This window comes from Chelonoidis abingdonii, chromosome 9 (genome assembly GCF_003597395.2).
Source record: "Chelonoidis abingdonii isolate Lonesome George chromosome 9, CheloAbing_2.0, whole genome shotgun sequence".
Classification (NCBI taxonomy): Eukaryota; Metazoa; Chordata; order Testudines; family Testudinidae; genus Chelonoidis; species Chelonoidis abingdonii.
The window spans coordinates 60,944,188-60,961,237 of record NC_133777.1 but is presented as its reverse complement, the minus strand read 5'-3'; the positions used below and the strand labels follow the sequence as shown (position 1 = coordinate 60,961,237).

Genomic DNA, 17,050 nt, shown 5'->3' with positions numbered 1-17,050 from the left:
TACAAACTACAAGGTGTATGCAAATTTCGCACGAGTAATGGATGTAGTTTACAATGGGTTGTGTTTTTTTTCTTCTTGTTACAGTAAAGGCAAACTCTTCAAAGACATAAAAGACAGTGTTGATGCTGTAACTCGCTTAGCTCACCCCTGCGGCGCCTTCCTGCGTGTTGCTTCAGGGAATTAGCTCGAATATGCAGCTGGAGGCCCGTCTGCAGGCCGGTGATCTGCCTTTCTGGCCCCATGTCCCTCCCTGAACCCTGGTGCACCTTTTACATGGGGGTGCTGCCCCCTAGGGCAGTCAACCCTTTCTCTTGAGGGGTTTCCCCTCCCCGGAACCTCCCTCTATTCCCACTTTGCCTCGGGTCTTGGGCAACTGCCCATCATTAGCTAGCCCACGCCCTGGGGCAGACTGCAGTAAGCCTCTCATCATCAGCAAAAGTGTTTGGGCTGCTGCCTTTGGCCTTACCCCTGTGTTTGCACCCTGCAACCCCGGTTACCTCCGAGCCTACTGCTAGGCCACAGCCTGGGGCTCTCCAGGCAGGAGCTCCCCAGCTCCTCTGCTTTCCCCGCCCTGGCTCCCGCTAGTACCTTGTCTCAGCAGCCAGGCCCTTCTCTCTCTGAACGCAGAGGAGAGTCTTTGGGGCGTCTTGGCTTTTCTCCTGACCCTTTTATAAGGGTCTGTGGCCTCAGTTTGGGGCGTGGCTGTTATAAACGTCTATCTCAAATTCTGGACTAGAGTTCAACATCTGAGTGTTTATCTTGAAACTCCCAAAGCTCACTACAGCTTGGGTTTTTTCTCTCACTGCCACCAGACAGGAATATAGCGCCTGCCTCGTCTGGTCCCCCAACTTCCTTGGAGAAACCCAAGGACCCAGACCCGGGTCTCCCTATCTCATCCTCCAGCTTCCCCCCACGGTCTTTCTGGGTTGAGCCGGTGCAATTGCTTTACTTCACTCCTGAATACAACCGGAGAGGCAATCTAGCTTCCGAGGGCTTGCATTCACCTAGTCTCACACAAGAGATCCCCCTCCCTTTGTCCCGTAGCCTTTTCCCGCCCTGGGACGAATAGGAAGGTTGAGACACAGAGTTTGGGCTTTTCCCGCCCCCTCTGCCTGTCCAGCCGATATAACAGAGCTTGGGCACAGAGATTCGTTTTCCCCCTCTGCCTCACTAGGAAAAGAAACTTATCACAAGGTTTAAAAAGAAACTTATTTAAAAAAAGAAGAAATACAAAACAATAGTCTTGCATTAAGAAACTCAATAGCAGGCTCTTTGCTTATAAGAAAAATATAGAATAAACAGTCTGATTTAAAAGAATAGCCGATTAACCAGTCCAGCAAATCAACATACAGTGTAAATACAAACACAAAGCTTTCATCATAGCGAATACTTTGCTTTCCCTTTTGACTCACAGATGTTTAGGATTAAGATTGAAAGCAAGGGTACGTGTGGCATGCATGAATGCATTGTTTCTCTCACTGCGAGGAATAACAACGTAAATATAACCTCTCTAGCAGTGTTATCAATGATGACGTCTGCTCTGACTTGTTAACAATTTAACTCGCGAGTTCTCTCAGCTTTGATCTTTTAATCAGCTGTTTTTTCAGTTTTTCTTCTAGATGATAGTGTTCTAGGTAGGCTCCCTCTTTACAATTTGGAGTTCTTATGCAAGGTATTGTTGTTATCTCTTATAAAAGTGATGTTAACGTGAAGCCGCGGAGCAGAAACATGCGCCCCCGGCCGGCCGGGAGAGCGACGAAAAAAGAGTGCCAATAAAGAGAAATAGAGTTGGCTCACGCAATTACGGGGCTACAGACAATGGTGACAGCGGGGGAGTACTCTTGTGTTGAGCGGAGTCTACGGGTCTGCTGTTGTAATGCAATAGCTTCGGGAGAAGCGTAGAATTTGCCTCTCCGCGTTGTATTCAAAGGAGTGAAGCGCTCCTCATCAAGACAATCTGCACGGCCTACCAGAAAGCGTGGGTGGGTAAGCTGAGTTGAGGGCGAATGACGAGTCGTTAAAATTGAGTACCGGGAGGACAGGATTGCTTCCTACGTACGTGAGAAGCTTCTTGGAACTAATGCAATAAGAAACTTAGCAACAGAGGTGGGTGTTTATCTCATGTGTTAGCTGATAACTTAGTTACTGGGGATGATTAACCTACAGGACTGTCTGACATCGTTAAGGCAAAAGTTTTAACCAGATGTGGCGATTCCGGGATAAAAAAACTCATCTCGCGGTGAGACGCTGCTGTATCAGCTACTTTTGTTGGGATTCCTGAACAGTGTGTTGACTGCGAGTATGCAAATCAACCAAAAGTGTTGGTAGGCTTTTCGCGTCTCGCAAGCGATGATTTCTTGTTGTTCCTTGTGAGGTGGTCCCCGTAGGAATGCATAAAGCCAACATCTATTGGATGGTTAGATAACGTCCTTATAGCACATGGTCGTCCCAGTTAGTTTTAGTGGACTGGAATACGCCGTACCCCAACTTGTATTGGGCTAGTTAGCTTTATGCAGCTAGTCGGCAGCAGTGGGTTAGCACGGGATATAGAACAATCGCAGATAAACCAGTAGCTAACTCTTATTTTTGCTCCTTTATTTCCTTGCATAGGGGTCAGTAGCTACTGCAGTAATAGGTTGCACTGGATTGGTGTGATTCAGTAGACTTTCACTCGTTCGGCTATGAGATGTCATTGACTTAAAACAAAGATTTTTCGAATAGACTTTGGACTCTAGCACACGTTGCGATTGTGGTTACAGAGTCAATGAGATAATGTGTACCAGAGCCTTCATCACTGACGATTAACTTGATAGTGTTCTAAATATCACTGGTGAATACTCTCCAACGTTCAGCAAGCCAGGCTGATCCGGCAATTAACGGGAATACCCGTGGGTTGGCTTTGTTTACTTGTTAGTGAATAGGGTTTGTTTCTCAAAAGTTTTCTCGTAGTTCAAGAGCACGCGTAGAGCAGTCCAAAGCAGCTTGCTAGGCAAAGGCTCAAGAGACAGACAGTCCTGGGCAGAATCTACATAGGGCGAGCATCCACCATAGGGCACAAACAAACCGAGAACGGGGAGAACCCATTGAAGTCGTTCCCTTAAAGAGAGCTCTCGGGAACGAGATACAAGGCTTTCACTGAACTCAGTCATCCATGTACCATTTCTCAAAACTGGTAAGTTGGTCATTGGGTGTAAATATTAGTACAGGACAAATCAACCGTTTCCAATTGATGAGAGATGTCTAGCACAGAATGGTATAGGCCGATGTACGTAGATGATAGAGAGTATAGCAGGAAAATCGCAATGTGAAGATACCTCTCGGCCACGGCAAAGCACAAGAGGGATTGGACTACGCAATACCTAATGAGGTCTGAGAGCTTGTCGGAGACAGGGCCAGAGCATTCTTGAGATCGCAGCCCACCTTGGCATGCCTCGGCGAGAGATGATATCGGACATAATCAACAGATCGGAACAACACAGACGAATGGTGGTCTTGCGCTGCCGAGTAAGCGCGGCAAACTCACCACGGTGCACCTCTCGCTCCTGCTCCCGCCTGGTCGTATGTGTCGACACTTCTGAGCCATAACAGTGCCATAGTCCTCGAACGACTGGTCACGGTGATACACGGTGTCAAGACGCCGTGTTAATCAGAGTGTTCAGTGTTCGGGCCAGAGGTCACTTGAAAAAAATCGCCACAATCACGGAGGCGTAGAGCAGCATCGCGATATACTCGCCAGTCGTTGCGGTATAGAGCTCAACGACAAATCTCACCAGTGGCCGCTTAGGTAAGCAAGGGTAGGCGGTCGGCACAAGTTATCGCCAAGCACGGGACAGAGCGAAGGAAGTCAACACTTACAATTCAGACACCACTGCATGTGGTGACGAGCTGACCTTCGGCTCGGACAGCTTCATCAGTCGTACTGCAGCTGACCCCTAGTCAAATCTAGTATGTAAGAGTGAAGACTGGCGCACGTCCCAACTGTCCATAGCACTCATACGGTGCGGGGCGCATTGGATAGTTTCGGACGAAGACCGCCATTTAGCTTCGTAGTCCATGCAAAAGCGTATTGCCCCATCTGGTGGTACCAGAAACCACTGCGAGAATGCCCATGCACTAGTAGCATGAGCGGAAGATCATATAGCACCCTGTCAGAGGTGCTAAGAAATATGTCATGTTAAGAGTTTCAGCTCGGTGAATACTTCAAGAGCTTGTGACAAGACCACACCCACCACGCAGCTCCGAACCCCAGCACCAGCGTCGGCGTGCCCGCCTCCCCAGACCCCTAGCGGATTGAAGCCGGAACACCCTAGGGATAGACGGTGGGGCAACATGTTCTGAATTGGGATGAAGCAACTGACCCTGTGTCATATGGGAGCTGAAGTCATTGACAGACCGTCTCAGCTCATGAGTCCACGTGTAGCCTCGTGGCTGCAGAACTCCACTCGGTGTCGAAGTTGGATGCCAACAGCATCCATGGAGTATGATAATTTGATATGCTGCAAACGATGCAGGACGTTCTTCAGAGTCGGTCTGATGAGGAGTATCACCCTACTTCACGGGGCGAGCACCCAGTCCATCTTATCCCACTCAATTGCTACGGATTCCATGCATAGCGACTACCTCCAGCTAACCTCTGACTCACTGTCATTTACCTAGGTGCCAGACTGGTGAACTGTATCAAACTCATCGTCCCAATGTTCTACTTTGTGACAAGTCTGAATAGGACTGATGTGCGCGATATCAGCTGTTAACACTTGGTCACACTGTTGCCAGGTTTTAGCTCAGGAAGGGTCGTGGCGAATCTAGCTAATAGTGAGAGTACGTTATGACCGTCTCCTCACTCAGGCGCTAACTTGGTACCTGCTGCAATACCCATGGCGCTACTGGGGAAGACTTGGCATACCCAATGATTGCGTACGCATCTTATCAGTCGCAAGGCAGCTAGTTAGCGCCTTCAAGACGCCATAACCTGGTCTCCTCTCTTGAAGGAAATAGCTTTCCGGATCTGCTCCGCCGCTACTGATCTATCCAGGTGACACCAGGCGCCTTTCTTCGACTGCGCATTCCTGCCGTTATCTCTCTCAAGGTCGTTTGGATCTATTGCAAGCACAGCTGAGAGAAATGCCTGGAGTGCGGGGTGTTTTGTAGGCTTGCTAGAAGAACAAGTGCCAGACTGAAATGTTAGTTCCTGGGAGGTGTAGAATCCGCCTCATTGGGTGCTCTCTCACACAATCTGTCTCATAGAGGCTCGCCTTAACCTCGCTCGAGCCATCACACAGCACGGATCCTACAAGCGCTCAGAAACTCCTAACTGAGGACCTGTGACAAAGGCCTGTAAAGCAAGGGAAGCGCAACTGCGTGCAACCACTCGCCTCGCCAGCCTCGATTGGCAAGCATATGTCAATTTGTACAAATTTGACGAGATCAATGGCCCTCATAGCTTTAACCATTCTAAACCGTTCTCAGCACCAAGGCAGTATGCGTTATGAGTGAGTGGGCTATCGGTGGGTAGAGCTGCGAGACCGAAGATGATTCAACCCCATGATTTTCCACAGTCTTTCATGGTGGACCTGCACGGAGATCTAACCATCGCTGAGAGTCTCGGTAAGAAGTCTGGCGCTGAGAGGAATGCCAACCTACCACTGAGCGAGAGTGTTGCATCAGTCGGACTCGCAGCGCTCGGCATCACTGCTACTCTAGGCCTCTGGACCAGATATACCTGGGCAACACTGCCCTCCCTGTGCTACTACATCACTGTGTAGGCAGAACGTCAGCCGAATAACAAGTCTCCGTCACTCGGTAGAGGGTGAGCAGTGCTGACTGGCTCCTCCCGCGGCTTCATAACGGTTTCTATCGCAAAGTTGACCCCCAGAACTTGAGCCAGCAGATACGTCGGCTGACAGTTTTGGCATCTCATGGTTATGGGGAGGTGGTCGGCTGACGAGAAAGAGGCACACTGTGACTCTCAGAAGATCTTGACTGAACTTCTCCTCATTGCTCTCTCTGGCAGGCACTCTCTACGCTAAGATCCTGGACATACATGGCCAAGCTTGCACTTGCCTCATCCTCCCTACAGGGACCCATTTGTTCAGATGGACTGCGAGCACCATGTTAGGATTAGTGTGTCTCACGCACAATAGCATCAGTTATCCGGTTGGTGTCCAACTAAATACTGATAGTGGCTAGAAGGTTCATAGCATGCTATCTTACCCGCCCTAGTATATTGATTTATCCACTCATGGAACCACCAAACTGTTTGGTGTATGCTTAGGTGTGAAACAGAACCAAAGAGGGGGGAAGTCTATGATACTGGATGGAATGGGCATTAAAGGTCTGGCCCTCGACGTCTTCTTAGCCTCCCGGGGCGGGGGTCCGACCAGAAAGAATTTCCCTAGTATTAAAAGTCTTGGTCTATCAACAAACGGATCGTCAGAGACCTGAGGGCGGTGGGTGTTCCGTGCGCCAACCCAGCTTTCTGAGGCTGTATCTCTGCTCCTGCTCGTCTGGAATGTTCCCTTTGAAGCTGGCTGGACACCAGTTCTTCCTCCGACTGGGGCTTGAGCTGGTCCTCTGGAAGTGATGTAGATGATGGGGTGTGTTCTGTCGTGCTGGTGTACGCTGTCCGCTGGTGCACCTGGTGGTATTTAGGCTTGGGCTGGCCTCTTCCGGTATGGTGGCTGTTGCTTTCGCCAGTGTTCTCATGGTCTTTGGTCCTTTTGGCGTTGGGGTTGAAGATGTGCTTGCACTTGCTTGGGCGTGTGCGGGTTTGCTGTTTCCAGTTCGGGTCTGGGACTGGAGGTGCTGTGGCTGGGTTAGCCGTTTGAATGGATCGGGTCACCTACCTCCAGTCTGGGTCTCTGGTAACACAGCGGTTCTCTGTGACACGCTCAGAATAGGAATGGGTCTGAAAGTCTTGCTGGTGTTGGCTGCGTGTACCATTCCCTCTCTTCTTGGACTGCTTCACTTGGTTGAGGCCAATGTCTTCCCCAGTAGCTGGGGATGGAATATTGTCATAGACTGCAAAGTCGAGCATTCCTTGACCAGCCTTTTACTGGACAGGCATTCATAGCTGTAGGCAAGTCCACAGCTTGTGACATGAAGGGTAAATGGTCACGATTGCGCCCTTGGGGTTTGATGAGTTTGGGATCGACGAAGGATTGGTGTGATAGATGACACTTGTGCTCCGTGTCTTCACGCGGTAACCTTTCCTTTCCGCCCACTATCAATTTTCCCTTCGTCCAGGGATTTTGAGTATGCTAGTCTGGACCTGGGGTTTAGGTCTGCTGGCGGGTGCAGTGACTTGCACCCGGGTGGGGTTATTGGGCAGTTTGGCCTTTGGCAGTTTGGGCCTTGATATGTCCGTTTCATTACCATATAGCATTTTCCAGATAACGGGTGACTGGATTGAAGGAAGTTACTGGACACTGGTGGATGGAAGGATAGGTGTCTGTTGCTGTTCTTGGTCTTATAGGGGGGTTTGGGTTTGCGCCTCGGTTGTAGGGGTTTATTGTGCGGTGTGCTTCCTGGTTTTCACTCCCTTTACAGTGCTTTTTTGCTCTCTGCGCACTGCACATCCATTTGGCTCCAATTCTCCCCCGCCTCGGTGAGACTTTTCGGTTGTCCATCTAGGATGTTAGCGTGAATGTCCTCAGGGAACACCATCCAAGAACTGCTCCATTTGCATGAGGTGGCGCAGTTTTCAAAGGTTTGAGCCTGGGATCCTGCTATCCAGGCGTCACAATGCTTCCCCACGTAGTAGGCGTGTTTGAAATGACCCATCCGGTTTCCACTTTTGTGTTTCTGAACCGCGATGGGCGTGATCCGGGGGATCCCCATTCTGGATCTGGCCATGGTTAGAACAGTTGACTCGTCCATTCGGTCCCGTGGCATTTCAGCCGCCACGTCTGCCAAGTCCCACTGAGGTGTGACCTTAGCTCCGGCATGTATTGGTCTGTAGGATCTTTACCCAAGACAGGCCCTTTCAAAGTTCTAAAAAGTCTCAGTGTCATCAACCTGCCTTGTAGTTGGGAATTTCCTGTGCGTTGAACCAACAACTGGCGGAGAGGGTTAGGAGTGGTTGAGCCTTCTGCCTAGCCAGCTCCATGCCAGCTCATGCTTTCTCTTTTTTCCCTCTCTTTTTGTTGTTTTTCCATTGTTGGCGGTGGTTCTCCCTGTCAGAGTTCGATTGCTTCTGTGGGCTGCCTCTATTTGGCGTCTTTTCTCTTTGTGAGTTGCCGTTTGATTCTGTTCCTCCTTTCTTAGTAGTTCCATCTCCTTTTGTTTAATTTCAAGATCATGAAGTTGTTTTTTTCCATAGATCGTTTGTGTTCAGCGATTTTTCGTTTGTTCGTCCTTGGAACTCTGGTTCCGGTGTTTCTTGTGTTGTGGTGCCCTTGGTGGTTGTTGCCTGAATATGCCGCTTTCTGTCTCTTGAGATTTGCCTAGAACTGCTTTGACTTTCTCTAGCTCTGTTTGATAGGCAATTGAACCAAACAAAAGCTACTGTATTACCTATGTGCGATTGCTGGCTGGGGTACCTTAAGTCCCAAGTTTTAAACAAAAGATCTGTAATGGGTCTCTTTTAATGACTCTGCTACAATGCAAGCTGCTAAGAGCAAGCAGAAAAATTTTTTTCTCTCTAAGCACTTAAAACCAACCCCTTTCTCACTGCTAATCCCTTAGCAGGAAAAAAAGAAAATAAGGTAGCTACTGGTTTTGGATTTTATATCCCACTTGCTGCCACTCATGTTATAAACATCTATCTCAAATCTGGACTTAGGTTCAACATCTGAGTGTTTATCTGAAACTCCCCAAGCTCACTACCAGCTTGGGTTTTCTCTCGCTGCCACCAGACAGGAAGTATAGCGCCTGCCTCGCTCTGGTCCCCCCGACTTCCCTGGAGAAACCCCCAAGACCCAGACCCCTGCGTCTCCACTATCTCATCTCCAGCTTCCCCCACCTTTCCTGGGTTAGCCGGTGCAATGCTATACTTCACTCCTTGAATACACCGGGAGGCAATCTAGCTTCCCCGAGGCTATGCATTCACCTAGTCCGCTCACCACAAGAGATCCCCCTCCCTTTCCTGTAGCCTTTTCCTGCCCTGGGACAATAGGAAGTTGAGACACAGAGTTTGGGCTTTCCCTCCCCCTCTAGCTGTCACGCGTTAATATACAGAGCTCTGGGCACAGAGATTCCGTATCCCCCTCTGCCCTCACTAGGAAAGAAACTTCCACAAGGTTTAAAAAGAAAACTTTATTAAAAAAAAAGAAAGAAAATTAAAAAACAATATCTTGCATTAGAAACTCAATACAGGCTCTTGCTTTTAAAGAAATATGAATAAACAGTCTTTAAAAGATAGCCCGATAAACAGTCCAGCAAATCAACATACATGTCAAATACAACACAAAGCTCATCATAGCCGAATTACTTTGCTTCCTTTTTTGTTACTCACAGATGTTTAGGAAGATTTGAAGCAGAGAGTTAGAAGCAAAGCTTGTTTTCTCACAGCCGAGGAAACAACAAAGATCCTGAATATACAAATCCCGCCCCTGACTTTTAAACACATCCAGTTCTCTGATTGGTCCTCTTGGTCAGGTGTTTGGTTCCCCTTTACAGCAAAAGAAAATTAACCCTTACCTTACCTATCTACTTATGACAGTGGCCCCAGATGCTGCCACTTCCCCCATTCAGCCCAGCTCAAAAGGCTGCTTGCCCCAGCCCCAGCTCCTTCCCTGGGCTGTTTTAACCCCTTCAGGGCTGGAGCAGAGATCCCCTCTGCTACAGATGCCCAACTTCCATTGAAAGATTTCCAGTGGGAGTTAAGTGCCTACCACCCAGTGACTGAAAATCTCTCCAAAAAGGTGCCAGAATCTGCCCTGGGTTTTTCTTGTGTAAACCACAGGGTTGCAGAGCTGTAAATGAGTAGGAAATTTGACCAATGGATTACAAATCATTAACTGATGGAGTTTGGTTTAAAATCCTGAATCTACCCTATATCTAATTTTAAGGCAATAATAGAAAGAACAATTTGGAGGTAAAGGATAAGCCCAGAACAATTACTACATGTAGTTAAAATGTGATACTCAGGAGTAGTGGTTGAAGAATATTTCCCCAGACACCTATCATAGATCAGTTTAACAGAAATACTGTTATATTATGAATCAATATTTAGTTTTTAATGGTTCTCCTCCATAAATTGCAGTTTGTTTGGGGAAGACAAACTCCTCTCTATCACTTTTTCCTTGTCTAATTCATTCGTGTATATAATATGCCATATTTGTAGCATAAACCAACATAACTCCCAAAGGTTAACGTCTGTATCTGCCAACAAGCATCCACGGATACACGGTGGTGGCAGCAGCATGTGTCTGTGCTGAAGAATAACAAAACACTGTGCTTGCGAGACATCTGCCACCTTAAAGTAGTAAGTCTGAAGGCTCCTCCTTCCTGCTTTAACGAATTCAGTTCTACCTCTCCCCTCCAAATCCTTTTCAACTCTCTTAAAGGGTTGCTCGCCTGGTAGCACAGGTTGAAGAGCATCAGCGACAAAACCCTGACCTCTGGAAAGCTGTGCCCAGCAGCGATCAGGAATCGTTGCTCGCGTTCTCTTTGCTATTGCTGCCACACTATGGCAAAAGGAAGAGACAGACAGAGAGATGAGAGTGGAAAGGACGCGGGAGGAGGGATTCCCAGCGGGTGGAGAAGATGGGAAGCAGAAGGGGCGCTTCCCCCTTGCCCAGACCGACCCACAGGGAGGTCCGCGGTGGCTAGGACTCCCCCAAAGAGGCGAGTGGGAAAGGCGTAAGGAAGACAGGGCATGGCTTTGTTCAGGCTGCGAGCGAGGGAGAAGAGCAGGAGCCGCCCCACCTTCAGATACTGGTCGGTGCAGAAGATGTTTGCCTGGGTGACCCGGACACTCCGCATCGGCACGGAGAGGAAAACAGCAGTGTCCGTCTGACGCCAGCTGTAATCCCGCACCCAGACCGGCATGGCCGTCGCTGCTAAGGGCGCTCTAAAGCGGTTGCTAGGGGAGAGCTCAGAATTTCCGGTGCCCTCCCACTAGCACTTCCGGGTCTGGAGCCCCGCTGTTATGTAATACAGAGAGGAGCGATAGGAGGGGGCTCTACTGCGGGGCACTTCTGCCCAGGCAGGGCACCGTTGCATGCTGGGACTTTGGGCTATCCCCGCCCTTCTGGGAATATTGCACGCTGGGATTTGTAGTCTGCAAGGTGCTGCCGGCTGCCTTGGCAATGAGGCCCTCAGACCCTCTCCAGCACCTCAGCTTAGACAGCTCAACTCTATCACCTCCTCCCCCTTTTGCATTTTCCAGCACGCTGGGAAGACAGGGAGGCTGAGCTGAGCACATAGTGCTCTGGATATTTTCAGCTGAGCAAGGCCCATGGAGAGTCCAAGAATAAAGGAGTTAAACCTGCCATGATGTGCAAAGGAGCCTACAACTACCATTTTAGCTTCCTGCCTTCTGGGCCTGCACAAAATTCAGGAACAGAGAATCAGGGCCACCAGTACTTTGTGTTTTTTTTGTTTTGTGTAGTTTGTAGCTGGGGAACAAATAGGGTGACCAGGCAGCAAATATGAAAAATCAGGACAGGGGCTGCAAGGGGGGGTGGGGGCGCGGGAGAATAGCCTATATAAGAAAAAGACCCAAACATCAGGACTGTCCCTATAAAATTGGGACATCTAGTCACCCTAGGAATTAACTTGGGTAAATAATTGTAGAGAACTAGTTGTAAATTGTGGATTTTCCAGGATTTTTAAACATTTTAACATGGGGCAAACTTCTCTCAGGTGCAATTGAGTGATAGCTGAAGCTTTTCAAAACCAATCACAAGTGTATAATGAGAAGCTGTTTGCAGAATGAGGGCTTAAATTAAGCAAATCATGCTCACATTAACTTTTGTGAATCCTGTAATGGACTCCATGGATCCCTGTGCTTGTGAACAGCCAGTTTCAAGAATGAGGCCTTAGAAGACCCTTATCCTGCAACTGATTTTGCCTGGGCAGAGTCCTGTTAACTGCATTTGAGCTCTGGGTTGATGCAGGGATCCACTCAAGTATTGGGTCATTACACATATTGAATCTATTTCTCCATGTTAAGTATTCTCACACTTTCTTGTCAACTGTCTAAACTGGGCCATTTTGATGATCACTACAAACGTTTTTTTTTCTCCTGCTGACAATATCTCATCTTAATTAATTAGCCTTTTACAGTTGGTATGGGTCCTTCCACCTTTTCATGTTCTCCGTATGTGTATGTATATATATATATAATCTTCTTACTATACGTTCCATTCCATGTATCTGATGAAGTGGCCTGTAGCCCACGAAAGCTTATGCTCAAATAAATGTGTTAGTCTCTAAGGTGCCACAAGTCCTCCTGTTCTTCTTCCAAGTACAGTAGAACCTCAGAGTTTTGAACATCTCAGAAATGGAGGTTGTTCATAACTCTGAACAAAACATTATGGTTTTTAAAAGTCTACAACTGAACAATGACTTCATACAGCTTTGAAACTTTACTATGCAGAAGAAAAATGCTGCTTTTAACCATCTGTAAATGAAACAAGCACAGACACAGTTTTCTTACCTTGTCAAAAAAATTTAAAATTTCCCTTTATATTTTTAGTAGTTTAGCACAGTACCGTACTGTATTTGCTTTTGTCTCTGCTGCTGCCTGACTGCATACTTCCCGTTTCAAATGAGGTGTGTGGTTGACCGGTCAGTTCATAACTCTAGTGTTTGTAACTCTGAGTTTCTACTGTATAAGAAATTGCAAGATATAAGCCTTAGCTGTTAGATTATAAAAAAAAGTTTGGGCAGGAGCCCTCTCTATTGTGTTCTGTGAACAGTTGTGTTAAATAATGAAAATTTACCTTCCACGGGGCTCAAAATGTTACCGTGGGGGAAATAAATGCAATTTTAAGTACTATTTTTAGGTCTTTCTATAATGCTATAGCAAAGGTTAACTGACAAATAAAATCCTTCTGCAAATATTGCTTCATTTACTTACCAAGATCTAAGGTCAGGCACACAGTTCTGCTTTTCATCACTCAACACTTAAAGCAGCAGAGAAAGGAATGCAGCTCTTGTTATCCAAAGTATGTTTCCATAATAGACTGCTAGTAGTTTTCGAAATTCTGGAAAAAAAACTATTAAAGGCTGCTGATAAATGTAATAGTGATACACTGGAAATTCCAGATGTCACGTGAAAAGTAATTCGGCTGTATTTGTCATTCCAGATATTAGCTTAAATAGTTTGTCTGTTTGGATTCACTCTCTTTCCTAAACTTAGGATATAGTTTGTGGATTGCTGTTTGACTTACTCCATCAGACAAACAATAATAGATCTATCTGCCAAAGCTAGGTCTAATATAGGGGAACGAGTAAATAGATCCTGTTTCCTGATCTACATCCCTTGAAAGTCAGGCCAAACACATTAATCTCACACAATGTATATTTTCTACAATTCAAACTACATTTTTAGTTGCTTAGAAGTATACAGTTCGCTGGAGCTAGTTGCAAAAATCCAGAAGAACCAAGAAGTCTTCCTTTGACTTACCTGTTCTAGTGTGAGCTAGAGAAATTGAGTTCAACCTTACACACATACAATTAAAAAGTTAATTTAGTGTTTGTGAAGGATACCAGATTTTGTTTTCTTCTTGTCATTTAATTTATATTTTCAAAGAATTGTTCAAAGAAAAAGTGGTGTGTGAGAGAAGTATTGTTATTTATTTTATTCACATATAATCAGGAATTGCAGGGATTCTAAAACTTCTTCAGATCATGAACCACATATTAATAGAGATTTTTCTGTGGATCCTTTCCTTCTTATTCACCTGTGGCAACATCAGCAGTTGCTTACACAGAAAAGGCAGGGGACTGGGACTGAGATCAGAGTTAAATGTCTGGTTCTATGAATTAAATGTCCAGGGGGAAATCTTCATTGAAAGTCAATAGCATTTACTCTCCAAAGTCACCTCTGAAAAATGGGATTTAGGCACTTGAAAACTTTGCCCCATATAACCTTTAACATGTGACTTGGGCATAAAGCTGCAGTAATGAAATGCGAGTTTTGCCATTGATTCAGTGGGAGCAGGATTGGACCTTGAATATTTCTGTGCCTCAGTTCCCCATCTTTAAAAAGGGAATGAAAATATTTTCCAACCACCTAGGAGTGTAGTGAGAATAATTCATTAATTTGAGGTTCAGATGCTACAGAGATAGGTAAAAGATAAATAAATCAGCTGATAAGGGAAAGGTGGAAAGACTGTATTTTTAAATTAAGGTGGCTAGCTGGCAGAGTTCTTGTTTAAATGTATTTTAATGCTTCTGGTATTTTTGTTGTACTACTCTTTCGATGCTAGGAACCAGGAGTCTTGATTATTACATTTAAATAAATAAATAATAAAACATACCTATCCAGAGCCAAGCTGTGTTCACTCCAGGTGCATACACCAATTTTTCCATGAGTTTGGAGGGTTCATTGAAGAAATGAGTCCTAAATCTATCCTAAACTCTGGTCTTCTGCTTAGGTAGCTAAGATGTATTCTTTGGTTTAAAAAAATTAAATGATGCAATCAAAATGAAAGCACTACAGACAAACTGGCCATTACACCTCTACCCTGATAGAACGTGATCCGATATAACATGAATTCAGATATAACGCAGTAAAGCAGTGAGGAGCCCTGGCCCTTTAAAGTGCCACCTGAGCCCTGTTGCTTTACCGCATTATATCCGAATGTGTGTGGAGCCCTGGGCCCTTTAAATCACCACCCAAGCCTGACTGCCGGAGCCCTGGGAATCAGGCTTGGGCGGTGATTTAAAGGGCCAAAGGCTCCAGCTGCTGTGGGGAACCCTGCTGCTGGAGCTCCGGCAGTGATTTAAAGGGCCCGGGCCTCCCCACAGCAGCTGGCACACAGGGCCCTTTAAATCCCCGCTGGGTCTCTTGGCAGCCAGGCTCGGACAGTGATTTAAAGGGCCAGAGCCTCCAGCTGCTGCAGGGAGCCCCAGGCCCTTTAAATTCCCTCCTGAGCCTCACTGCGAGAGCTCTGGCAGTGATTTAAAGGGACCAGGGCTCCCCACAGCAGCTGGAGCACTGGGCCCTTTAAATTACCGCCAGGAGAGCCAGTCCAGTCCGGCATGGCGTACTGGTTCTTGATGGTACACCGTACCAGACCGAACCCGATATAACGCGGTCTCACCCTATAAGGCAGATTTTTTGGCTCCCGAGGCCCACATTATATTGGGGTAGAGGTGTATTTATTCTTCACTTACAAAGAACATGCTGTAATTATAGAGTATAGTTTCTAGAAGGGCAAACTATAATTATAAAAACAACAAGGAGTCTGGTGTCCCTTAAAGACTAACAGATTTATTTGGGCATAAGCTGTCGTCGGTAAAAAAACCTCACTTCTTGTGGATACAGACTAACACGGCTACCCCCTGATACTTTAAACCAGGAGTAGGCAACCTACCGCACGTGAGCTGATTTTCAGTGGCACTCACACTGCCCGGGTCCTGGCCACCGGTGTGGGGGGCTCTGCATTTTAATTTAATTTTAAATGAAACTTCTTAAACATTTTAAAAAACGTATTTACTTTACATACAACAACAGTTTAGTTATATATTATAGATTTAGAGAAAGAGACCTAAAAATGTTAAAAGGTATTATTGGCATGCAAAACCTTAAATTAGAGTGAATAAATGAAGAGTTGGCACACCACTTCTGAAAGGTTGCCGACCCCTGCGTTAAAACTATAATTATAGTTACATCTGCTTCTTTGGGTTACACTAATCAGCTCCATGTACAACTTAAGAAAAAATACCTAACAAATTCTGATTTGTTTACTTGCGAGCTGGGACTCTTAATTAAAGCAATAACTAAACAGCATTACTTTTACTAGTAATGAAGTAATTAATATTGATTTTTTTAAATTAAGCTAGGTCTGCTTGTTTGTAGATCTTTTAACAGAGAGACAAAATGGGCTTCATTTCAGACCTCCTTCATGAACCGCATACTGGTACATGTGCATTGACACTGCCTTCGTTTCAGGCATTCCACCTCTCTGGCTTAATTCTGCAGATGACTGAGCTGTTGCTATGATGACTCATAGGAACTGAAACTTTACAAGACTTGTCGTACTGGACCAGACTAGTGGTCCATCTAGTGCAGTATTCTGTTTCCGTCAACTGCTTCAGAAAAAAACAAGAAACTGAAGTACATAGTCAAGGTATAGTATACCCAAAGGGAAAGTTTATTCCTAATCCTTAACAGTGACAGGTTGGTTTGTTTATATCCTTTCCAAAATTCTTATAGTAAATTATTTTTAAAAACAACAACTCTGGATCTTCTAGTTATTAACATAAACATCCAATCCTTTTCTGAAAATTTTTAATTTCTCAGGCTCAACAACATCTTATGGCAACAAGCGCCACAAGTTAACTGTGGGGAGGGGGGAAATACTGATTTTAGATTTGCTCTCTTTGAATTTCATAGGATATCCCCTTCTTCCTGCTCCTTTCAGATATCCACCTCTGCATTTCTCTTTGGAACTTTTCTCCAGAGAAGCTTTCATTCTAAGTAATGCTTTCTTAAGTAGAATCAGGTCCCTTGGCTTTAAACATGGGTCCATAGCACTGGGCTTTTAAACATTAAATCATAGACATACTATGTTTTAAGTGCTTTATATTATACAGTGACCCAAGCAGGGTGAAAGAGCTTTATAAATTAAATAACTGTTAGCACTTAACATGTTCAAACAACTCCACAAACATCTGACCCCTATGCAGGCAAGTAATATGGGCGAGGCTGCAAGAAGTCTGCCAGCATTGCAGCTTCTGCTCCAGGGTTGCTTTGGCTGGTGCCCCTGCAAGAGAGTAACCTCTCCCAAAGGGGCAAGGACAGGGAGTTGGCTGACTGCAGAGGACATACTGTCTCTCTAAAGGTTGCCACATTAGCTGAATACCCCAGAAGCTACTGTGCCCAAGTTCCTTCTCAGAACAGTGAAATTTTACACTGTTCCCTACCCAAGTCTGG

The 17,050-nt window shown here is 46.0% G+C and overlaps 1 protein-coding gene across 2 annotated transcripts in view; it reads right to left on the bottom strand.

Annotated features, from left to right (window-relative positions):
- The window catches only part of DNAAF4 (dynein axonemal assembly factor 4), a 22,486-nt gene extending 11,411 nt beyond the window's left edge, over positions 1 to 11,075 (bottom strand). For both annotated transcript variants that reach the window (XM_075069621.1, XM_075069622.1), the window contains exon 1: positions 10,867 to 11,075. In XM_075069621.1, the coding sequence (XP_074925722.1) occupies positions 10,867 to 10,989 (123 nt within the window). In that variant the 5' untranslated portion in view covers positions 10,990 to 11,075. The remainder of the gene's footprint in view (positions 1 to 10,866) is intronic.
- Positions 11,076 to 17,050: the final 5,975 nt, after the last annotated feature.